The sequence below is a fragment of the Blastomyces dermatitidis genome, assembly GCF_000003525.1.
Source record: "Blastomyces dermatitidis ER-3 genomic scaffold supercont1.5, whole genome shotgun sequence".
NCBI lineage: Eukaryota > Fungi > Ascomycota > Eurotiomycetes > Onygenales > Ajellomycetaceae > Blastomyces > Blastomyces dermatitidis.
This window is the reverse complement of record NW_025544778.1, coordinates 1,224,734-1,250,692: the sequence shown is the minus strand read 5'-3', so window position 1 is coordinate 1,250,692 and position 25,959 is coordinate 1,224,734. Positions and strand designations below refer to the sequence as shown.

At 45.5% G+C, this 25,959-nt stretch overlaps 10 protein-coding genes across 10 annotated transcripts; 6 read left to right on the top strand and 4 right to left on the bottom strand.

Moving 5' to 3' along the window:
* Positions 1-6,076: 6,076 nt before the first annotated feature.
* BDCG_04885 (uncharacterized protein) lies at positions 6,077-6,948 on the bottom strand (the record flags this gene model as incomplete). The annotated part of the gene is made up of 3 exons (XM_045420528.1): positions 6,077-6,131; positions 6,190-6,537; positions 6,938-6,948. The coding sequence occupies 3 exons, from the start codon at positions 6,946-6,948 to the stop codon at positions 6,077-6,079; spliced, it is 414 nt and encodes a 137-aa protein (XP_045276620.1).
* Positions 6,949-7,470: 522 nt separating this feature from the next.
* BDCG_17034 (uncharacterized protein) lies at positions 7,471-8,211 on the top strand (the record flags this gene model as incomplete). The annotated part of the gene is made up of 3 exons (XM_045426201.1): positions 7,471-7,665; positions 7,785-8,069; positions 8,119-8,211. The coding sequence occupies 3 exons, from the start codon at positions 7,471-7,473 to the stop codon at positions 8,209-8,211; spliced, it is 573 nt and encodes a 190-aa protein (XP_045281044.1).
* Positions 8,212-8,690: 479 nt separating this feature from the next.
* Positions 8,691-10,262, top strand: BDCG_17033 (uncharacterized protein; the record flags this gene model as incomplete). The annotated part of the gene is made up of 2 exons (XM_045426200.1): positions 8,691-8,970; positions 9,073-10,262. The coding sequence occupies 2 exons, from the start codon at positions 8,691-8,693 to the stop codon at positions 10,260-10,262; spliced, it is 1,470 nt and encodes a 489-aa protein (XP_045281043.1).
* A 1,429-nt stretch (positions 10,263-11,691) lies between these two features.
* On the top strand, positions 11,692-12,899 carry BDCG_04883 (uncharacterized protein; the record flags this gene model as incomplete). Its single annotated transcript, XM_045420527.1, has 2 exons — positions 11,692-12,602; positions 12,650-12,899. 2 exons carry the CDS (start codon positions 11,692-11,694, stop codon positions 12,897-12,899), a joined length of 1,161 nt encoding a protein of 386 aa, XP_045276619.1.
* Positions 12,900-14,302: 1,403 nt separating this feature from the next.
* BDCG_17032 (uncharacterized protein) lies at positions 14,303-16,144 on the top strand. The gene is made up of 2 exons (XM_045426199.1): positions 14,303-15,435; positions 15,486-16,144. The coding sequence occupies exons 1-2, from the start codon at positions 14,367-14,369 to the stop codon at positions 15,572-15,574; spliced, it is 1,158 nt and encodes a 385-aa protein (XP_045281042.1). The 5' UTR covers positions 14,303-14,366; the 3' UTR covers positions 15,575-16,144.
* A 216-nt stretch (positions 16,145-16,360) lies between these two features.
* Positions 16,361-16,582, top strand: BDCG_17031 (uncharacterized protein; the record flags this gene model as incomplete). Its single annotated transcript, XM_045426198.1, has 1 exon — positions 16,361-16,582. The coding sequence occupies one exon, from the start codon at positions 16,361-16,363 to the stop codon at positions 16,580-16,582; it is 222 nt and encodes a 73-aa protein (XP_045281041.1).
* A 1,553-nt stretch (positions 16,583-18,135) lies between these two features.
* Positions 18,136-18,765, top strand: BDCG_04881 (uncharacterized protein). The gene has a single exon (XM_045420526.1). It carries the CDS (start codon positions 18,294-18,296, stop codon positions 18,618-18,620), a length of 327 nt encoding a protein of 108 aa, XP_045276618.1. The 5' UTR covers positions 18,136-18,293; the 3' UTR covers positions 18,621-18,765.
* Positions 18,766-19,257: 492 nt separating this feature from the next.
* Positions 19,258-20,095, bottom strand: BDCG_04880 (uncharacterized protein; the record flags this gene model as incomplete). The annotated part of the gene is made up of 3 exons (XM_045420525.1): positions 19,258-19,803; positions 19,972-20,001; positions 20,027-20,095. 3 exons carry the CDS (start codon positions 20,093-20,095, stop codon positions 19,408-19,410), a joined length of 495 nt encoding a protein of 164 aa, XP_045276617.1. The 3' UTR covers positions 19,258-19,407.
* Positions 20,096-20,364: 269 nt separating this feature from the next.
* Positions 20,365-22,791, bottom strand: BDCG_04879 (serine/threonine-protein kinase Sgk2; the record flags this gene model as incomplete). The annotated part of the gene is made up of 1 exon (XM_045420524.1): positions 20,365-22,791. The coding sequence occupies one exon, from the start codon at positions 22,789-22,791 to the stop codon at positions 20,365-20,367; it is 2,427 nt and encodes an 808-aa protein (XP_045276616.1).
* A 456-nt stretch (positions 22,792-23,247) lies between these two features.
* Positions 23,248-25,922, bottom strand: BDCG_04878 (uncharacterized protein; the record flags this gene model as incomplete). The annotated part of the gene is made up of 8 exons (XM_045420523.1): positions 23,248-23,325; positions 23,452-23,856; positions 23,909-23,981; positions 24,032-24,215; positions 24,267-25,071; positions 25,119-25,237; positions 25,288-25,388; positions 25,438-25,922. The coding sequence occupies 8 exons, from the start codon at positions 25,920-25,922 to the stop codon at positions 23,248-23,250; spliced, it is 2,250 nt and encodes a 749-aa protein (XP_045276615.1).
* Between the last annotated feature and the right edge of the window lie 37 nt (positions 25,923-25,959).

Sequence of the window (25,959 nt, the reverse complement as noted above, 5' to 3'; positions counted from 1 at the left end):
GCCTCTGTCTGGAAAACGAATAATAAAACGGAGTCTGCTCTCTCAATCTGAAGTTCAGGCGTCAAAAGAGAACAGTTCCTGCACCACCATCACCTGTCCCTTTCATCTGGACCCAAGCCCTGCCCAACAAGCCACCAGCAAATACCCGTGGTCAGAGGACCCAAAAATGCTGCTGAATAATGGCAGTGATGGGGAGAACCAAGTCAAGTGTCCTGTGTTGCACTGGCCTGTTGTTGTTTCTTTGCTTTTTCCTGTGACATTTTCAGATGTAGGAAATGCCTGAGTATTGGCGCGTCGGGTGAGATGTCCGGCAAGCACTCGAGCGTTGAATGGAAAAGAAAATGGAATTCCAGATCTCGATCCGGAGGAACTCAGAGGAGAGCAGAGAGCACTGCGTTGTTGGCTGATGCCGGTTAGGCTATAGATGCGTTTGAATGAATTTTTAGTGCTCCTTTAAACTTCATGCCATCGACTGGTTCGGAATAATTAGGTTCTCATGCTGGCGCTATAACGACGTAGCATCTACGCAGTAAGTCATATTTTTCAGAATCAGCTTTCCTATTCAGGCTCGCGGACTTCAATTCGATCACATTTGTGGCTGGTTAAATGGTCAACAACTAGCGCGCTGACTGCCCGTTCTTCAAAAGTTACTCCTTTGAAGTGTGCCTCTGCCGGGTTTCAACGGGTTTGTGGCTATCCCTGATAAGAACTGAGAAAGAGAGGAGGACAAGCGGTTCTAGGTCAAGCTTTTATTCAAGAGCACCGAAAAACGGCCCAACTATGTACGATTATGCCGTGCTTCCTTTCCTCGGGGTTCTCACGATATCGTGTATCGCAAGTGAGTGGGGGAGGGGAGCTCCGAATGGAACATCCACAACAGATATGTGGTGTGGTGTGCAAGGGAGTAACTATTTTCCTTTCCCTTTTCATTCTCTTTTCTTTTCTTTTCTTTTCTTTTCTTTTCTTTTCTTTTCTTTTCTTTTCTTTTCTTTTCTTTTCTTTTCTTTTCTTTTCCTTTTTTTCATTTCCTTTTTTTCTTTTTTTCATTTTTTTTTTTTTTTTTTTTTTTTTTTTTTTTTTTTTTGGCGTTTTCACAATATGCTAGTGATGCCAACGGTTGATGCCATTGCTACCCACCAATGACTATTGTTTGCGTCATGAATAGTTACCCTACTGCTGCACTCCGCGCCGTCCAATACCGTCGTGAATTCGAGTCGAGCACCTTTTGTGTCTTCATTCAACGAGACGGCGAACTGGCCCCGTTTTGTTCAGGACGAAGTACTCCGTACATCTAATGCATCCATTCCGAGGTCAATGCACCACTGACCGGACACGCCCCAAAAACTCCACAGGATACATACAAACAAAAGTGAATTTCATAGTTTACTGCACCCTCTCGGCCCATTTAGCAAACGCGGGGAGCTTAAAGCGTTCCTCAAGTGTCAGGCCAACTCTTCAAATAATCCAGCCACTACTGCAACTTTGGTGGGTTTGGTTTGGTTTGGACCAATGTTGGCCTGCAGGAAATCTACGAACCCATGGAAATTGACTCTACCCGTCGATTGTTCGAGGTTTTTAAACTTTCAAGCGAGCCAGGATTATTTCACCTCGCTGAGATTTTCATTTTCTGAGGTTCCAGTGGGCTGGCGCCACGATATTTTGGACCACCCCTGAAGAAAAACTAGATCATCAAGGCGCAATAATAAGCGTCGGAAGGGAAAATGGTTTGCTGTCCTGACTCGAACCCCTCCTCCTCCTCCTCCTCCTCCTCCTCCTCCCTACAGCGTAGATTCTCATCGTTGCCATCTCCCAACCCAGATGTGAGTTACACTTGGCGGCTGTTCAACGTGCACCCAGGAAAAAAGAAATCTAATAGGAAGCCTCTGTCCTTCCCATCACCAACCGCTGAACTCTCCCCAGCCGTTGCTTGTGCACACACAACACTGTGCAAGTCAGGATAGGGTAACCTAACAAACGCTTCCCTCTCTAACTCTTCCCCACCTAACTCACTCCCTTTAGCGTTTTCCCCCTAGGAAAGAGTGTGATATGCAATGTAGCACAGAATATAACGGTCCGGACTGGTCACACGAGCCTAACCCACCCTGCTTTCAACACACCAACCCCCACACACGTGAAGGTCCTGAAGAATCTATTTATTTTTGGTGGTGTTTCTGGTTGCCCAGTTCTAATATATATATATATAACGATATACCCCATCTACACATATGCCGTTACACCCTGGGGATCAATAGGGTGGACACAAGGTATGTTGCACTGCTGTGGTTGGATTCGATCGTACGAGAATGAAGAGGTTGATCCAATTGCTTCAAAAGAAATATCAACGGGAACAGTAACAGCAGCAACGGTAGCAGGATGGAACAGCGGGGCTATCTGTACTCATCTAAAAAGATGATGGGCTGATTTTTTAGTTTTATTTTTAGTTTTTATTTTGGCCAACAATATCACACTCAAAACATCTCAATCTCATAGGCTGGTAGTGGGTAGGACTGTTCATCCTAAACCAAGACTACAGAGCACTCGACTAGCTACCATGTAAATCTTCAAAACCATGCCCTATCCCCCTCCCCCTTATCTCTTACCCCGCAAGTACGAAGTATGAAATAAGAAATCGAAAATGATATACCAAATTCTATACTCAAAGAGGAATATGGATATAAATCCCATAATTTCAAACCATTTCTTGATTCGTTTAGTCAAAAGGTGCTTCCTTTCCCTCTCAGCCAAACAAGGCTGGCTAAAAAAAGCGAAGATGGTGGCCCCCAATTGAATTGGGGTCCAATCACATTTTTTTTTTTTCATCATGCAGAGCATTTTCTTGGGTTTAGTTTTTTAATTTTCATGTCTTTGCTTTCTCAGCCCACCACCCACCACCAGACTGCATGTGCAGCTGGAGTACGGAGTAGTCCGCACTAATAATAAGATTCCCCCCTTACTCCGTAGTTACTTTCTCAGACAGCCTCGTAGAGATTAAAAAAAAAAAAATACCCACCAGTAAGGCCCGTCCCAGATTCACTTCGCACGCCGGAATGTAGGTAGTCTGTATCCTGTAGCTGTCAGTTGTATATGTATGACCGCGTTCCTGGCCCGCTAACCACCCACATACACACACGCATACGCGCAAGGGTTATTAGCAATTCGAACGTTATCAGATATGCAGACTTTTGCATGGGAAAAGTTTTAATGAGAAGAAGTTGATATAAATAGAAGCCAGGTGAGAAAGGACGGCAGTTGGTGGTGGAATATGAGTAGAAGAAGTAGAAGCAGAGGAAGAGGAGATAGACAGATTCGGATACAATGCGGCAGAGAGCCTGAAGAGTCATGACTGTTCCCCAAAGATGAGAGCGTTTTTCAATAACCGGGGAGTAGTGCCGCGAGAAACCGCGGGCGGAGGGAGCCTTTTGTTTTTTTTTTTTACAAATGCCGACGATGAAATATTAAGAGCTCTACGGCCCCCATTTGCCGGGCGGGAGTTCTTCACGGGACTTCTTGAGAGGATTAGCTAATGGCGCGGCCATAGTTATAAAATTCTCAAAGAAGAGGTTTTGGTATTTGGAGCCGTGATGAGTTTCGGGTTTCGGTCTGGTTGAGCTGGGCGTTTATGTCTGTAGGTTATCATTTTTGATGGAACACGAACACCCATGACCCATCGTGGAAGGGGTGTGTATAGATGGGCTAACTCTCGCGTCTGTAGGTTGAACATCAGCTCTCTTCTCCCGAGTCGACTGCGTGTCCGGCGGAGAATATATTGCATGCGCCCTTGACCTGCACATGAACATACATCCGAAGTACAGTACAGTACATCTTTCCCGTGATCGTTCACAAGTATCCGCAGCTCAGGAACGAAGAGACGAAGGGCAGGTCGACCTCTCCCTTTCCTGCTCCACCGAGACTACAGTACTCGAGTTCGAAAAAAAAAAAAAAAAAAATCATTTCTGGTTATCTCCTACACTGCGGGGAGACTCCCTCCCCGAGTCCAAACCCATTATTAATAGATAAAAAGAAAAACGGCAAAGGCACTGCACATGCCCGGCCAGTTCCCAGGCGGGGAGCATCATGAATCGGTAGGGGTTCGGACATGAAAAAAGAAGAGCGCATCCGTCAAAAAGAGTCTCCCGATTTAATCAATTATGCACGTGCGGATGGCCACAGGCGGACCGGGAAAGTAGAGAGAGGTTCAACTAGACAGGCCGCGCGCTTGCTGCATTGCTTTTTCGACTGTTCACCGTTTTCAGACTTCGGTACATCGCTGCGCGATGGATAAGGGCTAGGTCAGCAGGAGGGGCAGTATCTTGTCCATATGGCACGTGTGTAAAGGAATTTTCTTTCAACAGTTCGCTCATTTCTGTCGGGGCCCGTTTGAGATGGAGAAGGCAAGTCAGTATCCTTGGTTGAACCTAGTACCAAACTATTTGGTGGCTGCCGCGTTCGTCCTGTCTGGATGTTGCGAATTGGGTGGTGAGTTTCGCATATTCCATACCCACGTTTATTTTCTATTATTTTCTATTTATTTTGTTTTCCGTGGGTTTTGCCTTTTGCCGTCAGCGCCTGCCAGGGCTGATCTGCTGCATGGATTATATATATCCAGATGCACGGTGTGAAGGATATCCTGGAGATATCACGACTAAGATCGCCATCTCGAATTCGATTGGGCTTATGCAGGTAGAAGACAGGGCAGGGGAGAAAAAAAAAAAGGAAATCAGGGGGTCGCGCGAGGAAGTGGCTGTCTAGATAAATTGACGTAACGCCTATGCGCATGCACATTCGCATGCGTACTGTATGTACTGTATGTACATTACGTATGTACGTACATGCGTGCGGATGCAGAACAGGGTAGTGGAAGCAGAGGGCCTCACCGCTCCTGTTAATCTCATCGAGGGCGTTCTTCTTTGTTATTTCTTTGATTCTTCATAGTTTCTCTAGCATATATGAGCGACAAAAGTCGGTGGAGAGACTTTTTGTTGATTCATTTGGCTTCGATTCAAGGTGTTGTCTTCGGGATGGGATGTGTTCCTTGGGAATGGAGGTTTGGCGTCTTTCAGACGCATGCTTTGAGGATTTTGAGCAAAGAATAATTGGATGAAAGGTAGATAATTTAGATATCTCGTAGTATCGCTTGGGCTTGCGGAGGGCCGCCATGTTCATATGAATTGGCTCTACTCTTTGTCTGCCCGGAGATATATTAGCATCGGAATGGAAAATCTGGCCAAACATTCGTATACTCACCTGGAAAATACTGAGTCGGTTGGAAATAACTTTTCTTTTCAAAGCATACTTTATTCTACTCAATGTTCCTCGCTGTTGGGATTCTCAATGGGGGGGCTCTTGAGTGTTGAACTGATGTCAAGGCGCGCTAGTTAATAGCGCGAGTGGCGGCGCTTAGCTGCTACGCTAACTAAGTTGCGCCGGGGCCTAATGGCTTGTTGAACACACCACCCACCGTTCAATGTTAGACTACTCCGTACAGAGTACTCCGTAGGGATGTTTCATAGCGTTACATTTTGCCCATATGACAATTACTCTGCTTTTCATCGTGCCAGTCTATAGGACAGACAGCACAGGCGCTCATGCTAGGCACTTAATTATTTCATTCTGTGGGTTTGGTCAGTTCCAAATCCAATCGATGAAAATCACAAGCTGATATGATGACAGTGTTTGGTATTTTTTTACAGAGGATGTTGATTAGCACTAAGAATTGAAAGTTGTAACTATCCTCTCTTAACCAGGGAGGTTAATGCCTGTGGCGCCTGAAAACCAACTACAGCACAGCTTAACTAGAGCTAGCTTAAAATTTTTTGATAGGATCCTCCGTACAATCACATTCTATCTGACATATCATCACATGTTTTTCAAATGTGTGTCTTGTTAACTTCATTTTATTTAAACCCGTGGCTTTAAGTTTGACAGCCAGATCAAACATTTAAGGTGCCACACGCACTCACTGAATACCGCTTGATGATGGTGGTTGAACTTCAAGAGGTTTGGATTCAATTCGAATTTATCCTCCACAGCTACAGAATGACAAAGGAAATAAGATACATTCTGCCTAGGCAAGCATCTAAACAAGGGTGTTCTCAACTAAAAGTGACTCCTTTAACCATGCAGCCTGTGAGCTGAGCTCTGTTCAATCCTTCAAAAGCATACTTCAGTTACAATACCGCCATCACTTACCTATCCCACGACCACTCATCGGCCAGGGAGCGCAGGGGCATCAGCACGACCACACCCTCATCCAAGAGACTAAAGTTTCCCTCCTCAACCTCGAATACGATTCCCAGCGTACTAGGATTGAAGCGAATAGCACCATAATTGCTATCGTCGGTTGAGACGAGTGCTCCACAGCATGTTGAAGTCACCGGAGCTCGTATGATATGGGCCCAAGGCAGCGAACAGAATGAAAATGTTCCCGGAGAGCTGAGATGGTTGCTGTCATTCCTATTCCGGAAGAACGGCAAATATTGGGGCTCGCGGCGGAGTGCTTCTTCCTCTTGGATGACTTCAGGACTGAGATGGTACTCCCTGTGTGGGATACAGACAGGTTCAGGCTAGGTGTAAAACCCGGCTAGGAATTTCATCCGAGAGCTGTTCAATGGTGGGTTTTCTAGAGGTCCTGCATAACAAAATGGATGACCCGCCCTAGGTGTGGTTCGTTCTCCATGCCATCTACGGGATCAATACTCCGTACGTTCCCTACCTGTTGTTCAAGCGGTTGCCGCTTCACAAAGCTAGAGGATCAACAACCGCTCTGTAATCAATACAAACGCTCATTTCATCTCCATATATCTCCGGGGGTTAGTACAGGTACTGTACAAATGTTGCTAGGAAACAAAAATCTGACATATATGGAATGGTTCGGCCCTTTAGCTACCAAGTAAAGACAGATAGATGGTGATTGAGTCTTGTGCCTCAGTATGCTTACATTCCCTCCATATTTTGCCACCCTTCCTGCACTCTGCATTTTAAATCGCCCACGTTTACCCTAGAGTCTAGAGGGTTGTTTAGATATTATTACTCCTAAAGTCAATGTTCTGGTGAGGACGAGGACGCTGTCGTACTGCCAAAACCTGCAGCGCACTCACCATTTTCATCTTGGCGTCAGGTGCGTTCATTCATACGGCCCTCATTCTAATAACCACGCACGTTCAACGACCAGTAATTTCTTGCTGACCCACAGGTTACGATGCTGCCGCCAGGATGCAGATTCTGACCTTGATTCTTCGATGCCCCCAGCGGCACCACAACGGTCGCGGGCCAGCCAACGTTTACTCTGCTCCTTCTAAGCCTATAAATACCCCGTCATCATGACAGCCAACTTGAATCGACTTATTATCTTTAATTGCTCTATACCACCGAATACCCTAATATCTACACTGGATTCTTTAAAGCTTCCTATACATTTCGTCTCTTCAACATCTTCCCTTAAGTCAGGCCTCTCCTAATCCTTGGATTATCATGTCATCAGAGGAAGATGACGCCTGCTCTGATGTCCCCATTATCTTCAACAATGGGTCAGAGTCAGGTAGTGACTACTCAGAGACTGATGATTCAGGGGATGAACTACAGAACATCTTAGATGGTGACCAGGCCTATGATAATGAGGTGTTGTATCCTCCAGAACACTACCATGCAGAGGCCAGCCAACTGGATGTATCTCGGCTTCAACAGCAGAGATACAGTCCAAAGACACTGAAGAGGCTAGAGGAGGCAAGGAGCTATTGAGATTGGTAAGAATGCACAGACCTTGATATTGATATATTGTTGAATAGAAATTGATCAAATTTCACAGTGTTTCCCTGGATAGATATTGTTGGTTTCAGCGCCGGGATCCAGCCGGCTGCTTTCACTCATTGGCCACAGCAGAGGAAATTGTCCAGTACCTCAAGGGGCTTTTCAGCTGGCGCTGTGACCTACGGCGGGGCAAGAATGGACGACGGACACCTGGCATCCGATATAAGAGTTCACTAGAGACATTCTGGAAATGCTGGCATCTTGTGTATAAGCAAGAAACCGGGAATGGCCTCACTCAAGAAACCATCAGACAGATTGAAGATGTAAGAGGCTAATCCTTCACTGTCTCTAATTTTAATTAATCAACTCTAGGTTCTCAGCATCATTGCAGAAGAAAAGAAGCTTCTCCTCATTCACCAACCAAAGGTGATGATGTATATTGAGGATGTAGCAGAGTTCGCCTGAGTACTTCTAGCAATGATGGAGATGACATTTGTAAGTGGCTGGCTGTGAATCCAGATGCTCCTCTTCTGTCAGCTAGCAGCAATCACGGCAAGCTGACCACAGGCATTGCTAGACCTTTGATATCGCCATCTAGAGCTAAGGCTGATTCGTGACCCAGATGGTGGCTGACCTAGGTTGTTTATCTACCTAACGCCTGAATTTATCAAGACATTCCTTGGGAAAAAAGAACTGTATGTTTGACCTGTATCTTTTCGCGTTCAGCTTCTGTATTTGGTTTCATCCTCTGAGTATTCAAATCAATAATGGTGAAACCTGATTCAGCGTCGTGTTTCAGTGTGGTGTTTGGCACTCAGGAATGAAGAAGTAACTGCTCTTGATATATCCATGCTAATGATACACTGCATAGGAATACATTCCTGATCCCTGAGATTATATATGATCCGACTTTGGTCCTAAGCCCCCATGTCTTTCTCCTCAGTATGTTGTTCCGGCTCAAGGCATTCAGAAGCATATTCAAAGACCAACCGACTATCAACTGCCCTGAGAACCTTTACAGCCTAGGCATTCTAAAAGGGCTAAATCAACAGGATCTAAAATTAAAGGATGAGCTCCTGGATCAATTTGTGTTCTGCCAGGCAGTCCAGGAAGCACATGGAGTTCGCATAGCCTTGGAAAAATGGTTAACAGCAGCGAGCGTCCGCTATCGCATGAAGCGAGCAGGTGAGATCACAGGTTTTGAGCAGGTTACAAAGCTGTACTGTATTTGATACAGATCGGCTAAGGCGTTTAATGATAGTTGTAGGTATTCCTTAATCTATAATGAAATGATGTGAGCATTCCTGACGAAGTTTGGATTGACAGCGGATGTGACCAATGAGCTCCAGAATGTGATGTTGCAGCACAGTAACATCAACACCTTTGTGCAGCACTATAGTGTTGGCATACATGTCGACGCCCAAGCGATTGTCCGCGGCCTCACTCCTCAAACGAAGCTGATGCGTTTTGCTTGCTCAATGAGCTGGTCAATCGATCCTCAGCGTCCCTTCAAGCTGACGAAGGAACAGTCTGATTCCGTCAATGAATTAGACTGCATACATGTGCTACAGGACAAGGTTAACAAGCGGTGGAAGTCTCGGGACCAGCACTGCTATGAATATGAAGAGGCCAAACAACAATTCGAACAGGCTCTCATCGACACAAAAGATGATATACCATGTCAGAAATGTAGCAGTGAGTACAACAGATCTCTCAATACCAATCTAAAATGCCAGAATCGTCGATGTACCTACTGTAAATTGAGGAAACATTGTAAACAAGCAGAAGTGCAGCACAAACATGCAGGTCAAGCTTATCAACATACTCTCTGGGAATTGCAGAGTGAGAAACAGCAACAATGCAATTGTATGGTGCAGGAAAACCTTGAACAGTACAAGAACAATCAACCGGTGATCGATAGTCAAAGGCAACTTTCAGGCAAGATGGTGGATGAAGAGGTGATCGATGTACTACAGCGGTCAGGGTATATGACACCGCAGCACCTTATCCTGATTGACACAGTCCTCACTAGACCAGCGCCCACGGTTGAGGCCGAGTACCGGCGGCAAATAGCTGCTATCAACACGGTGACAGCATTCTGCAATGTAGAAGAGGGTGCCCCTTCTCAGAGGACAATCTGCCTACTGAAAAAGCGAGTCACTCCAGATGTAGCTTCTTCCATGCACAGTAAGAAACAGAAGCACTCCCTGGAAGATGAAACTGCTGTCGCTCTCCGCGAAGCTATCACATCAGTGCAAGTAGATTCACCGGATCAACGGCCGGAGATCTGTTTCCTCTGTGTTGGAAATCCTAACCTCCAGCTAGCCAAGAGGACCAAGAAGTACCATGACCCAGGGTCTCTAACTAGGCATTTTCGGCGAAAGCATGTTGACCGCCTTGGGTCAGGGTTCCGAGGTTCTAAGTGCAATGTTTGCGGTGTAATTCTGGAAAATAAGATGCATCTTATGAATCATGCAGAGTCTAAGCATGGTCCTGTTTCGCGGACGCCCCTGTAATTTCTATATATATAATTCCCCATTTGAAGTCTATTAAAGCTATTAATATAACGCAGATTAGATCTTTCGTGCAGTCTATAGCTTGCAACCTAACCATGTTTCTCCTGTTGGCTTGGCCGTTTCTGGTATTGCAATAAAGTTGCAGCGTGGCTCGAGCCGTGGTGAATATGTCAAATCATTGCATTTCCTTTGCCCCTGCTAACTCCTCACTACATGGATATAGGCGATTTGATACTTAAATTTGTGTAGGTTAGCCAGTATTTACGATAAAGGCAACAGCCATCAGGGTTCTCTATCCGCGGAATCTTCTATTTGTCTCTGATGGTCAAGTTGCGGTTTGTGACAAACCGCAACTCTACCACCATCACGTGAAATTCGGCTGCAGGATGATTTTTGGGTCATCCCTATGATCGATTTCTTTGCTGCAACTAGGAACAATGTGGTTACCAGCACACATTCACATTTGCATGAAATACAATGCAGCGTCACAACTTTGATACAAACCAGCCAGAGCTAACCTGCAACCCTTAGAATACCTCATTTTGTGTAGTTTGTGGACACAGTTCTGGAAGTCACTGGTACACTTCTGATAACAGGTTAGGTATTGGCTCTGGGTTTAGGATAGCTTCATCTATATGCTGATACCACAGACTCTGAGCTGTGATCTGAGAGTGCATAGTGTATTATCTACACTGGTGAATTATTTGTATGACTTATACCATGCGACCTAGATTTTGTCGCTGTCACAAGACTGCCTCTAATTTTCAGTGACTTTGGATGCAAAAATTTTACAGCAACTGGTACATGCCTTACTTGAAACATCTCTAATCATCTTTGAGATTCCATGACCTTCTTTTATTTCATTTCCCCGCATTTCTCCTCACACCTGAGGTTACTTCACTCTCCTTCTCACTCATCATTTATTTTTCCTCTCACACTCACTTGTTGTTGCAAAGCAAAACCTTAGGTGTTATAGATATTCAGGTTAATTCCCTTCAAGTTTGTCACAATTTTACTCTAGCTACTCTCTTATTAGAGTTGAGGTAATAGTTTGAGGCAAAGTACCCAAGTCTCTGACGGCACCATGAGACCAAAATGTTGACAATTTGCATTCTCTGGAAATAGTGATGACGAGTATATTACTTATCTGAAAGATTGTCTATCAGCTTTAATTGATGAATATGACTTCGCTGCTGCTCAACAAGTGATCCCAGATCTAGCAATCATCACACCTAGTGTTCCTACTATTGAACAGGCACTAGGGATTGTTCAATATGAGCCGGCATCTGATACTCACCATGCGGTTGATCAGAAACAGAAATCGATCGCGCACTTCTTTGCCCTTGAAATGCCTGAATATATGGGCTCAAGTCTTAGTCTTTCACTTTCCAATTCTTTGAATAGCTTAACATGTAGACTGTCTGACATAATGTCTTCTTCATTTCTAATAGATACTGAGCAGCAGGAGAACTTTTTGTCACCTTGTCCAGAGGACAGCACTAGCTCAGAAAAAGAACCTCGCCGGACTGAACTGACACAGGGATCTGTAGACACTGAGTCGGCAACTAATGACAACCGATCAGCCATGGAGAATGATGATTCAACGGATGATGTTGAATCATTGCTAACCCCACACCTGCCGAATTGTAACCCCCGAAGAGTTGATTCCGCCCGGAAAGTGAAAAGAAGCCGGATGAATTTTTGGACTAGCCCGATCGCTGGTTGTATACTCACAGAGGAAATGATAGAACCTGATAGCCTGTACTGCCTGTTGATTCAGCAATGCGGGAAAGACCATAATGAAGAGGTTCCACGCCTCGTGAGACTCTTTTATGCCATTGCAAGCCCGTACGCATTCAAGCAGCTTGCTGAAGCCTGTAAATCAGCCCGACTGCAAGAGCATAATACCCTGTCACAATTCCCAAGTGATGATCAAATGTTGATGAACACATTAGATGTTTTAGATTCGAAATCTACGCTCCGTACTTTACTTCGGCGGTTTTTCTTGGTACGTCTGCTAGACAGCCGGAACCAAAGTGAGAATAGCTTCAAAATTAGGCGCACTCAATCTGCCCCAGGCCGGGACTGCAAAAACAAAGACCGAGCCAGGGACTCTCTTTCCGGTCGTCCTGATTCGAATGCTGTTCAAGACCTTCTATTTAAGTTCTATCCCCATATCAAGCATGTTGAAAAATGGTCCGTTGAGTATAAGGAAAAACATACCAAGCTAAAAAACCGGCTTAAATGGGCACGTAATTGGTATCTGCTGCGCCAGAAATTTTCATCAGGACTGCTGGCTTTAGTACCATGTGGAGATGAGCTGCGGATAGGCATTGACTGGTGTGTTGCTATGTTGCCAAAAGTGAACGCGCGTTAATATTTTCTAGGTTCCAAACGATACCGATCCGTCTATTTTCAATCTTCCTGGATATTCTAGACAAATATCGAGGAGAATTTCTGCGGAACATCGGCGATTTAATCTCCACCGACATTGAAGTGGTGCTATGTGGCAGCCATAATGGGTTGATGTATGGATTCGAGCACGAGGATACTGAACAACTTTTAATAGAGCGTATGGACTCAGGTCATCTAATCGATCTATGTCAGCAGGGCAATGTTACAGAATGTTCTTTTTAAAGCGATTGCATACAATTGTTAATCCATGTATATGTGGCAACCTTTCCCAACAGCTTGCGCTGGGTAAAAATTCGAGCGAGACTTTTAACTACGGAACTTACGTAAAGGTTACAGCGTTGCGGTTTGTGACAATCCGCAACGTCAACAATATAATAGTAGCAAGCAGCTGGAAGCCGAGTGGAGAAACCGAAAATAATAGGTAGCTTATTACAAGCATAGAAGTCAGGAACTTTAAATAACGGCTAACATATAACTTCAGAGAACGAACCAGCTTTATAATAAACATTCTGTACATCGAACACTTGTCTGCCAGAGGAAGATATAGTTCTCAGATCAGACCAGCGTAGATATTCTACGTGACCATGGGAGTGTTTTCCACGAAATCTCTGAAAAAAAGAAAGGTGACAGTGATCCAAACAGGCGGTAAGCGCACCGCCTCTCAAACGGTCGCGGTCGAGCAAGAGGCTCCAGGAGATCGCGCCCTACCTAACTGCTTTCAGTTAGACTCGCCCTTCGAGTTCGCTTCAGCCACGCCCCAAGGCGGCCTGTTGGCTCCTTCTTTTGGTTAGACTCGCCCCAAGAGTCGTGGCTGAAGCGAATCAGGTGATTTTTCCAACTTCATATATGAATTTTAGCGTCAAGATAGAAACCTCGTTTCGAAGCGTAACTCGGACATTAATGGCAGCTGTCTTTGCACCAGGTGAAGCCATGGTTATAGACCTTTACTCCTTTGACTTAGCACCGACGTGAAGAGGAGGAACAGACGCAAGAATCCGGTATTTCACAGTTGACCACGCTACCATGGACTCAACATTAATCTCCTACTGTGTTTCAAACGAATACCTCGTGGAGTGAGGCATAGCGCCGAGTTTTGGCAAAGCACGGCCGTGACGAGGATGACCTAAGCGGTCTATCGATCAGGCGGATGCCACAAAGTGGTGGTTTCATTGCATATTACTCCTTTTGGTATAGCGTCGATCATTCCTTGGCATACTATAGCCATGGCTTCACCTGGTGCAAAGAGCTCTGCTTTCAGTTAGACCCGCCCTTCGAGATGAACCGTCTGTGGGGATTCAGACTATGCCTGGTGACATGGCCTGGTGTGAGGAAAATGGTTGGAAGAATTGCCAAGAGATTGGGCCGAAGGGTGAAAATGAAAACCAAATCATAAAAGCTGTGTGACTGAAGATATTGTCAGGCAGGGATTTTAACTAACTAGCTGGTCTGACCGGCATTAGTGCATGAGTTGTCACAATCAGGACTGGACCCAAGCAAACCAAACTTGCCAAACCTACACAAAGAAAAAGCTCAGGAGAATCCAATCAGAAGGAGAATCCAATCAGAGGCAGCCACGCTATAGACCAATAGCTCACATAAATTTGTTGCTGTAACTAAGATACATATGTCCTTTCATCCTCATATATCTCCTATTTCACTAACACTATCGCAGCCAACAAAATTTTCATAATGAATAAAGCAACCCATGTTATCGACCCGGATGGTGAAGTGTTAATAATATTGCGCAATGCAAATGACTCTTTTGCAGTTTGGGATGAAATGCCTTCCTTCCCTCTTCCTGAATCTAATCACGGCCGCCACAGCAATAGTGATACTGAAGCTTGGAATGAGCATGTGGATAGCTCATGCTTAACTCAAAAAGAGAAAAGGAAGAGAAAAAAAACAAGAAAACAAAAGGCAAATAAAGGGAAGTTTGGTGATCTCGGTGCTCCCAGTTCAACTCTCCAAAAATTTTTTAACAGCACTTCACAGCCTATTGAAGAACCACCTGTTGAAGAACCACCTGTTGAAGAACCACCTGTTGAAGAACCACCTGTTGAAGAACCACCTGTTGAAGAACCACCTGTTGAAGAACCACCTGTTGAAGAACCACCTGTTGAAGAACCACCTGTTGAAGTACCATCTGTTGAAGAATCTATGAAGAACATGTCCCTTATTATCCAATCAGATGAAACATCGAATCATCTCTTTCTTGATGCATCAAATATAGAGAACGAGAACCGCAATCTCGACGTTACACAGATATACTGTGATCACGACTCACCAGAAGATTGCTATCGCATTCAAGTTTCTGCGAAGCATTTGACCCTTGCGTCTCCTGTTTTCAAAAAAACATTTACTGGTGGATGGAAAGAGAGTGTCAATTTTCTCGAATCCTGCTCAGTTGAGATAACAATGGACGGTTGGGATCTTGAGACACTTTTAATTCTGCTCAGGATTATTCATTGTCAACATTATATCGTACCTCGAAAGCTAGGACTTGAGCTACTCGCCAAAGTCACTGTCCTATCAGATTATTACGACTGCCAAGCTGCCGTGAAATTTTTCACTGATATATGGGTTGCTCCTCTAGAAGACACCATTCCTAAGTTTTACACGCGTGATTTAATATTGTGGGTGTGGATCTCCTGGTTTTTTGAGCTTCCGAAACAGTTTAAGGAGGCGACATCAGTTGCCATGTCCCAGAGCACCGGCTCTATTATTGATTTGGGACTTCCGATCCCAAATCGAGTTTTGGGTAAGAGTGCTCAGCCTTTTTTTAGCTAGCTTCTATTAACCTACCGCCAGAAACAATGAACGACTTCAGACAAAAAGCCATCAAAAACAGAATTACTCAACTTCACGAAAGGCGTGAAAGCTTTTTAAAAGGTGATTGAGGATGTGGCTTTGAGTGCAGTTCAATTATGTTCGGGGCCCTCACAAAGCATATGCACTCAAATAATTTACTTTCACCAAGACCAGTCGCTCCATTCGAAGAACTGAACTATAGAGATCTTATAGACAAACTGCTCTCGCTTCAAGAACCCTGATGGTTCAGTTCTCTCTCGGAATTGTCCTATGAAAGCATTTCTAGACATGACTGTCAGGATTCGGCTTTAATATCTCCACGTGGTGCATTAGTTAATAACATGGAAGGCCTCAGTTTGTGGGTATATTTGTAATCTATCAGCAAATCAGTGAATTATATGAAGAAGTGTTAAAGTTACTAAATGCTAATGGGCCCATGGGACTGTTAGGAAGAGCTAGTTGTAAGACTGACTTTAGTAGTATTAAAAACTGTTCTTTAGTATGCTATCTAGTCGACCATCGAGTGGATCACAAAAGCAGCTTCAAAGACTAGTAAAGAAAGATAAACTCAAGGAAAAGTTGGCAAGCACAGAGTTTTCAAGAAGAATCAAGATGCGAGGTTGATTTTTCCCTATCATCGAAGCCATATAATATTTAACATATGCAACATGGTTCTGTGTGTTGCTGAGATCTAGATGTATAGGTCTATACATAGAGTGTAGGTAAATAAGTTCCCTTCTATATCTGTTCTCCACTTGGTCTCTCGGACGTTCTTAGCGACCAAGGTAGAGGCTAAAATCACTATACGCTCTTGTCAGTTGGACTGCGGTCCATGGACCAGCTAGGTAGGTCTCTGGGCCGTTTTCTACAGGATAATGACCAAGGTCACTGGATTACAGGAACGTTTCCAAGGTCTGATGCCGATGGACCTTGGTACTAGGGACCAGGGGTTTGGTACAGGTGCCGCGGACCCAACGGGTCCCTTGACCGCAGTTCAAGGCCCTGTCTGTACTAGTGACTACTGGCCGTTGTCCTGGTTGGCCTCTTTGCCAGTGAGGTCAACGGGGAGCCATGTCTTCTCGGAGGAACCAAATTGATGAAGATTTACTCTTCATGATCAACACAATCTTCAGAGCTCTCTTGGCAGAGTATGCTTCTCGCAAACTTTACGTTCGAGTCACACTACCTGACAGTCAAAGCAAAGTTTCACGATCCGACTATATACAATATCGGGCCCTATGTCAATTGCCAGGAATATGTTGTGTCATCCTATGACCGCGAGATCTACTATTATACACGACTGGGAGCCCAGTTGACGGCACGTAAACAGTTGGTAAAATCACCTGACCTACCTAACTGCTTTCAGTTAGGTAGGTCAGGTGATTTTTCCAATTGTCCCTAGTGCCTCTCAGGGCCTTCCAGGCGCAGAGTGTTTATCATGTGTCATTTTTTTGCTAATGCACTCAATTTGAAGCATGAAGCATGTCTACAGATTGATGCGTGGTTTGTTAGCCTAGTCGCATCAAACAAATAAGCTGATTGTCAGAATATAATGAAAGAGAAATAAAATGAAAGGGAAGCGAAAGTATCTGATCTGCTCTCTGTCTCTACAACTATCCTTGACTTGCTTAAGGCATTCGTCTGTTTTCACTTCTTCCTGTCTGTTGTGTGGGTTTTCGACTCAACTTGAAGCGTTGTTAATTGACGACGCTCAATTTGCGTGCAATTTGTTTCATAGGTGATAAGTTTTTAGCGACTTGTAGTCGAGCATTCCCTGCAAGCGACTGTGGAAGTTTTCGCGGATCAAAGGACACTAATGGCAGCTGTCTTTGTACTGGCTAATCAGACAAATAAGCTGATTGTGGAAGTTATAGTAGGAATGACTCGGGTGAGGTGACCAAGGTCCAGCGGTAATTCAATGTAACATGAGAGGAGCCATTGATTTAGTTAAGTGGCTATTCAAGACTCTCTTCTCTCTCTGACTCGCTAATGGTCTCCACCTCATATATGAATTTTAGCGCATTGCCCCGAGGACGGACACTCCCCCGACGTCGTAGACCGACTTAGAAGCGATAAGCATGGGTAGTATCCAAGTTTCCTTTCACAACCCTTTATGGTATCAACAATATTCTTTAGTGGGAGATTAAAGATAACTCTCTTCACGAGGTACTTTCCGACTATACCTGGTCGCTCGTCAGTGGTCTACTGAGCAAAGATCACTTTTTATTTCTGCCAGATTGGTCAAATCGCCAACCCACTTGTAATTTGTCAGGGGATTGGAATGCACTGATCTAAAAATAAAGTTGGCTACCTACCGTTACACTATAGCCTTGGCAAGGGTTGAAATGAAGTGGAAAAGCTCTATTCCTTCTCTAAAGTTCTATGTCTGTCTTTATATAATGAGCCTAATTTTCTTCTATACTTGATATAAGCCTCTTGTCTTATCTTCTGTCCCTCCTCTCCACAGCCTCCAGCTGCTTGCCAGTCCTTTTGACCATTGTAAATGCCGTTTGTTACAAACCGCAACACTAGCGCCATCACGTGGGTTCCTTCGTTCAAAGACTCGCCTGGATTATTGCCTTGAAAGAGCTTGGAGAATTCACACAAATTTTCAGGTCATGTTCTCTCTGAACCTATTGTTCACTTCTAGGGCGTTTTGCCTAGTGATGATTTTGATCAGGACCTCGATAGGCAACAAAGATAGCGCTATTTCTCATTTTTTTCGTTTGGAACAAAGCGCAGCGGGTGACATTCAAAGCAACAAGTTACCTGGTGGAAGGTGGAAGAGTAGCTGCATGGTGACTTGCTATGAATAAAGCGTTAGAACCTAGTCCTAATCTAGCGATCTCCCAGCTCTGTCCCAGCTCGCAGCGTGATTTGAAGAATATAGGGTTTCACTGGGACCTCAGTGACCATACTCGTGAGATCCTCGATACTAGGCCTGGGGCAAAACCGGGAGCAAAACGAACGGCGAATGTTTTCCACTGGCAAGCGGCTGCACGGGCCGAGTCAAAGTCAATAACGGACTGGATTAAGAAGAATGGATCGCATGCTGTGATTAAGACCATCCAACACAAGACATTTGTGTTCCTTCACCTCTGGCAAATACATTATGTAGCTTACACTCGTCATTGATTTTTTTTTTTTCAGAACATTTATGGAAACAGTCTACAGTGTTCTGTGGACGACGTAACCAAACAGAGCCTAGCACCTATTGACGAAAATAAGTGCTGCTGTTTAGCTGGAGAGTGACCGCTCTACAGCGAAGCAAATATTTCGCCAAGATTTTCAGACCCGCTACCTACAGGTAGCGGGTCTGAAATACGTACCAGCTCGGATTTTTTTAGTTCTGATGAGAGAATGGCCCATTCTGGGACATGTAATATAGGGAAGATAGAATTTTTCGTTTCAATACAACTATATTAGCATTGAGGACTAATGCTATATTGTATCCGACGAGTATAGCCAGTAATAATGGAGAGAACGTAATGAGAAGTCACCGAACGATTTTACATTCGTATATTTGACCACAAGAGGCCATTTGCTAATTACGCGATGTTGAACCCAATGGGCTGCAACCCCTCTTCGTCTTGGTGATTTATCATTGGCATCATTAGGCTGGAGATGTGACAGCCACAAGTCACCGTCACCTACTGGCAGATACCTGGCTAATGGTTGGCGATGACATAGATCTATTCGAACTTAGAGCTGGAAAAAAGGGTTTAGAGTAAAAGTATACGTGAGAAGTAAGGAAAGAACAAACTAGTTCAGATTGTGGCATTTAATTCATGAAACGAAATCAGTATTAGGGACATTTAGTACAGTTATCCCAGATGGCAATCAACATCCCCCTCATGTTCTGTTGTCGAGACCATACCCAACAGTGATGCTCCTGTTTGAAGTGCTGCATGTCAGTGCTATACTAAATTTTCTGCTGGCGGAGTTGACACCTATATGACCAGCAATCCGGCCATTGGTCTTTTATCTTAGCTAGCTTAGGCGTATTGAGGATCTCCTTGAGATCCAGTCGTTCTCTTTTTCCGTCACTGTCTTCCCATGACTCTATCCTAAGCCTGTTAAATCTGAGGCACGCCAAGAGGACATGCCGTACTGTTTGGTTTCCATTACCACATTCGCACAGGGCGTCGGTAACATCAGGCACCTTCCTCTCGTGTAGAAATTGTCGCAATCCGATTTTTGCCTGTGCCCATCTGAATAATGGTAGAGCTGAGAGCCTTGTGTAAGGAGTTGCGTCCCTCTTCCATTGAGCCAAGTATGACTCCCCTAGGGCTATGGTTCCCTCAGGGCCACAGCTCCCCTAGGGGATATGGCTCGCCCTAGGGTTATGGTTCCCTCAGGGTCACAGCTCCCCTAGGGGATATGGCTAGGGGACGGAATTCCCTAGGGACTTATTTACCCTGGGGGATGTGATTTCCCCTAGGGACGAGATTCCCCCAGGGGCCCCATAACCCTAGGGGCGTCATACTTCGACCTGAATATTCTCCGAAAACGTCGACTATATTTAGTAGTATGTGGCATACCACCTTTAATAGGCGTATGGCTTGTTCAACTCCCACAGTAGCGTAAACGACTGATGGGTCCTCCGCCATCTAGGCTATGTCGACTGTAAAATGATATTGTCTAATAATCAAAATGTTATATAACATATATCATATTTAGCTGTAGCATTTCAGTTTGTGAATTGACGCCTAGCTGGTAATGGCACGACATAAGTGTGGCACCGCTGCTTACCAAGCATCCAAAATTAACGAGCTAACTAGATTTGGTTACCATATGAAACTGAAGGAAAGCCAATCACCTAGGCATTGATAAAAGAAAGAAGATGCTCTAATTCTTATTGGAATACAAAACGTCAGGATTATATTTTCGCATTATTAAGTGTAATAGCCCTGTCAAAGGCTTGAATAATTGGATCATAGAGAACTTCCGATTTCACTGGTGTCCCTGTAAAAATATCATCTTTGTAGATACGAAACAAGACCTTCCTCACATCTCGACACAGAGACTTTACCTCCTCGAACTCGGGCGGAAACTCAACCAACAGATTTTCGAATCTTTTGGCACCCATATCACTCGCTTTAATACGTGCAATGTCGTCGTATGATCCTGTATACCACTTTGCCAGGCGGCTTACTTTGGGTCGGCCCTGTAAGTTCGTCGATAGTCTCCAACCGTGACGAGCACACTGCCAAATAAGCACGTAGAGAAACGATTCTAGATCGTGACGGTAGGTATGGTCTGTTCCGTCCAACACCTCAATCGCCATGAACTCCATCGTGCCTGTCTGCTGTCTCGCCCCAGTGCGGCCCTTGTCGCGTTCCTTGGCGAGATCAAGGTCGATCAACATGCCGTGGTAGCCATCAGCCTTGTCCGGATTGGTGATGATGATATTGTTCTCAGAGATATCGCGATGGAGGATTTTGCCGTCCAGGTAGAGGGACCGGTGCGCCTTGATCGCATCGCGTAGCGCAAGCAGCAACTCCTTTGCCGAAGTGAACTGATGGATCGCCCGTCCTGCAGGTGTGATGGCCAAACAGCGGAAGATGCGGTTGTCGAACGGCCCTTCTCTCGTGGAGGCGACCAGGCTAGTCTTCTGCGCTGCCTCGACATCGAACGACACCTCGTCATTGGATGCGATATCCTGGAATCTCTTGCTCGACCGTGACCGTTTGAGAGGTGGTGCACCTACCGCCTGTCTAGATTTCCGCTTCCTCGAAGAACCCGATGAAGAGCCCTTCGCGAGGCTTAGTCCCTGCAGCTGTGTAATTGACTGAGACTGCTGGCTCTGGGGTTGCGATAGGCTAAACGAAGACGACACACTGAGAGCAGGACGACCGCGGAAAGGATACGGCTCCCCAAAAGAAAGACCATCACGCAGCTCCGCGATGCTCGTGACGGTGCCCTGCCCAATGACTTTGGCAACCCCTTTCACACCGCGTTGGTGTGCGAGTCGGAGAAGGTCGACTTCCGGGCGCCGTCTGGCAGACATCCACGAGAACTTGACCACGCTTTCACCATCCGAGTTTGGAATGCCTGGGCGGTTGGCGAGAAAGCAGCAGGTGCCACGACAAACAACAGCTGACTGAACGGCGATAGGTTTTGGTTGTAGCCGCAGTTGTTTCCTTCCGCTGTCAGCATCTGATATAGAGACTGTCCGGCATCCGTCATCGTGCAAGGTGGTGAACACGTCGAGTCCTAGCTCTTCATCGCTCATCAACGTATATCCAATCATGGCCCTGAAGAATCTTTTAGGGTCACGGCGAATATCAAAGGGTCCAGAGCTATACGGGCCTGATCGGTCAGTCACCCATAACTCCATTTCAGACCCACAAAGGGTGAAGGAGTGGACGAACCGACGGGTCGGCTGCGCAGCGAAGACGTCTCGCACGTACCGCTCCATCTGTAAGAGTGTCCCCTTGTCAAAATCGGGCTGCTTCAGCTCACCGATGACATGGATATCCTTCCAGTCATGTCTGGTGTCCTTGTTCTCGTTCTTTCTCCGCTTCATCAAGAAATCGAGCTGTCGCTCGGCTTCCGACCCGGTCAGGTCTTTCTTCTTTATCGTCTTCTTGTAGTAGTACCCGCGCGTCTCAGCAAAGAACCTCTCCTGGAGGCCGAACAACCACTCAAGAACGTCTTCCTCCGTCGGAGGATCGGGAAAGTCCTCAACCTCATCGTGGCCTCGCTGTAGCACTCTCTCATAGATGGTGGAAAAACCTTCCTCCCAGTCCTTTCCTTGGAAATATTTCGCGTCGAAGCCCTCAACAACCCTGTATGTGCACGTCTTAATCTCGTCAAAGATCCTCAGCTCTACAAGCTCACGCGTCTGTTCTTTGCCTTGCTGGGAAGAGGAAGTAGATCTCAGCGGTGTGGCCTGTGATGTCGGGGGAACGGTTGGAAGGGGTGTACATCGCGATACAGCGACGATAAGATCGAATACAGTCTTCCATATGTCAATGTCAGACGCTTTTTGGAGTATGAGCCGTACCAACGGACGGTAATCTTCGTAGCTGAAATCCCCACTGCGCAGGCGGCGGAAAATACCTGACAGCTCAGAAGCCACATCTTGGTTGCTTGCCGGTGAGCGAAGATTGAAAGCTGATCTTTCACCCATCAATGTAGTAAGCAGTTTCGATATTGCATCTTGAAAATATTCGCTGTCATCCGTCGCTTTATCATTACAGTAGTGTTCAGACTCTTGAAGGTACTTGTGCAAACGATGAAGGGAGTCATTGAAAGGATGCTTGGAGATAATAGAGAGATCATCCCCCGATAAACTATCCATCTCAAATTTCAGTGCATAAATTGAGCGATAGTAGATTCGCCTGACAACTGCGACTGGTTGTATGACATCTGCTTATGAGAGTAAATATGAGAGAGTTGAACATGAGAGTAAACCATACCTAGGTACCGTCTGAGTCATCACGTGAGCCCTTTATGTAAACAAGTCATCTCTCATTCAAGTAATCCAGTGGCTTCAAGCTTCCTACACATTATAGTGACAGGAAGGAAGAGAGTGAAGTTGGTAGTTTCTTACTCTGCCACAATTACGCTTCAGTAGGCACCGCAACATACACTGGCATGCACTGACTTATCTCCTATCAAGCGACATAAATGTGATTAAACGAAGGAAAGAATTATTTTCCGCTACGAAAGGTTATAGCCCGAAAAAACATCAAAATGAGATAAAAAAACTATCTGCTGTCCCTTCATCCATTTGCGCCCGTGGAGACGCTGAACCTCACTCGTCATAAAGGTCCATCGATAGAGTTTGGCCCCCCAGTTTAGGCACGACGTGTCCGTTCACCATCAGAGCTCTCTGGATATGCGCAAATTTCAGCCGGCCCTCGTTAGCAGCCAGCGTACAAGCAATGGATAAATGGTTCTTGATCTGTGACTATAATGAGAGGATGGCAATGCAATGCAACAAGTGTATGTCACTTACCTCCCGTCCATTCAGCTTCACCAGAGCCAGTGAGTCCAGTTCCTGCTCATTAATATTCACCTGGAGCTTGGTGTTATTGGTAAGGTACTGTGCAAACACTTCTCTTCGAGCATCATTATTCAGATCGGAGTAATGAAATGTTAGGTGGACACGATTGCGGATTGCTGAATCCAACCCAGTTGGCTGATTAGTAGTCAAGAACATAACTCCGTCATAGTATTCGAGCTTATGAAGGAAGGTAGCCACAAGACGATTTCGTTCGATGTGTTCGGTAGATCGTTGTGTGAGGAAGACATCTGCCTCATCAAGCAGTAGCAGTGCTTTCCAGTGACTTGCTGTTCGAAGAATCTCCCCAAGCTGCCTGTCCAAATGTGCAGCATCAGACGATAGTTGACCGGCAGATACCTGATACGTGAGCTTTACGTAAGGAACTCAAGAATTGATTCAGGAAACGTACGGAGTATAGCGGCCGTTTGTGTGTCTCTGCCAACGACTCTGCCGTCCCAGTCTTCCCAACCCCGGGAGGTCCACTAGACGTGTCAGCTGCACATTATCGAAAATAGATTAGGAAACATATGACAAGAGTGCAATGAGACCGCGCCCTTTGTTTTTTATAAAATCATCGAATTCGCTCATCCTCCCGCTCCCCAAACGACTTTCACCTATTGCCTTAATGATCTCTTTTCGGTCGTGTGGAAGCACTAGCCGATCAAATGGAGCTGGCAACCACTCAATCTCTGAAATATTGTCAATTGCAAACTCGCCTAGAGAATGTCAGTCCTGGTAATCCTGCATTCATTTATCGGGTAACTTACCCCAGAATTTGTCCCCTAGACTGAATCCAAGAACGGTTGGCGTACATACAAGCAGATCATTTTCTGATAGCTCGCCTGGACGCTTGTCCGTACATTTCACCCGCTCCTCGAACCTGTCAGAGGCGGTTCCATTGAACAAGTCAATGCAGGACACACGATTCTGGAGCTTCGGATAACCTGGGTTCACTTCTTGAAACCTGCATGCATCAATCATGATCCTTCCATTGACCGGCACATGGGCGATGGAGCCATCTTTTTTGCGGATAAACGATACGCCATGGTATTGGCAATGATGGCTAGACAATGTCTCAGTGAATGTCTTTCCACACCTGCGCAGATACCTCTCTATCGTATCCTTCTGTGGGTGGTACTGGAGAGGAAAGGCAGAAAGTTTGCTGATTGGTATCGCTCCGTGGAACTTGAATATAGACAGTTCATCTTGCACCTCCTCAAAAACCCGTCCGTCGAAGTCAATATAACGACAAGAGAGCTCAAAATACTTTATACCCTGACGTGTTTCCTTTTCCTTTCCAAAATCGTATATAAGCGCCCTCGGTTTACCGGTGCCAGGACAGGCTGCGCATATAATCTCCTCGGGTTTGAACAGGAATTTTAAAAGATCATACGTGATCATTTGCTGCGCGCAGAGAGCCTCAAGCCTCTGTGATGATTCTGTATAGGTACTTTCGATACAATCTATCAATAGTGCCAAATGTTTGAGACCTGTTTCAGAAGCTGCTGGCCATTCCGAACTGATATAGCTCTTCATCTTTGGCAGGCACGTGAATAACAGTTCTTGATCCATCTGCCATTCCGTTAGTGTTAATCCAAGTGGATAAGGGGGAGACATACTGTGGGTTTATCAGATTCAAGACTGACTGCCTTCAGACCCTGAAATATATCCCTCAAAACGTTACCCAGTTCTTCCGATTTGATGTCGATGTAAGATTTGGGTTCCGTGGAGTTTTTTTCTTCCTACTATCAGTAGCTGCCAAATCGGGTCTGGTGGGAATAAACTTACCGTGCCGCTGGCGCACAACAAATATATATTCGTCAAGCTCCGTGATGGTAGAGGCACTAACCGAGTCCTTGATTTTGTATTTGTACTCTTTTTCGTCCCAGCTAACAAGATTTTAGCAAATGCAGTATAGGGATATGAGCTAAAACGCACAGTTCATCAACCTCTCTATAATCCATCTTGGACGCTCGTACCCTTGTTCCATTCGACTCAGATTTGTCCGTCAGCTGTTCCGCAGAAGCACTGTCCCTAGAATCAGAAGGAGTAGATGATTCAGCCACTTCTTGTGACCTCTTTACCATTCGCAATGCATGTTCAAGAGCTGAGGCAAGGCGATCCTCAGTCACGAATGGGGAAACGGTGATAGGGGAAGGGGGCGGGTTGTGAGGCAACTGCATCCGTTTCTTCTCGAACGCATCATCCTGCTTGATCGTCTTTAGAATCTCGGTAGTTTCTCCACCATTGGTTGTGAGGTTCTCCTGGATTGGATTGCTTGCATGCAGTTCCCTTGGCGAAGAAGGGCGGCTCGGAATAGATGGGAATGACGGTGGAGATTTAGGTGGTGTTTGAGGCTGGGAGGATGGCTGGTGAACAACCACGGTTGAAGATCTGCCATTGACCTTCGTTGCTGCTGGCATTGTGCTGTTTGAAATGGCCTTTTGAGAACACAAATTG

Bases quoted from the DNA above. Each gene is read 5' to 3' on its own strand.
- BDCG_17032 (XM_045426199.1), top strand. From the start codon at position 14,367: ATGAATAAAGCAACCCATGTTATCGACCCGGATGGTGAAGTGTTAATA. The intron at 15,436-15,485 runs GTAAGAGTGCTC...ACCTACCGCCAG, and splicing joins GATCCCAAATCGAGTTTTGG to AAACAATGAACGACTTCAGA.
- BDCG_04881 (XM_045420526.1), top strand. From the start codon at position 18,294: ATGAATAAAGCGTTAGAACCTAGTCCTAATCTAGCGATCTCCCAGCTC.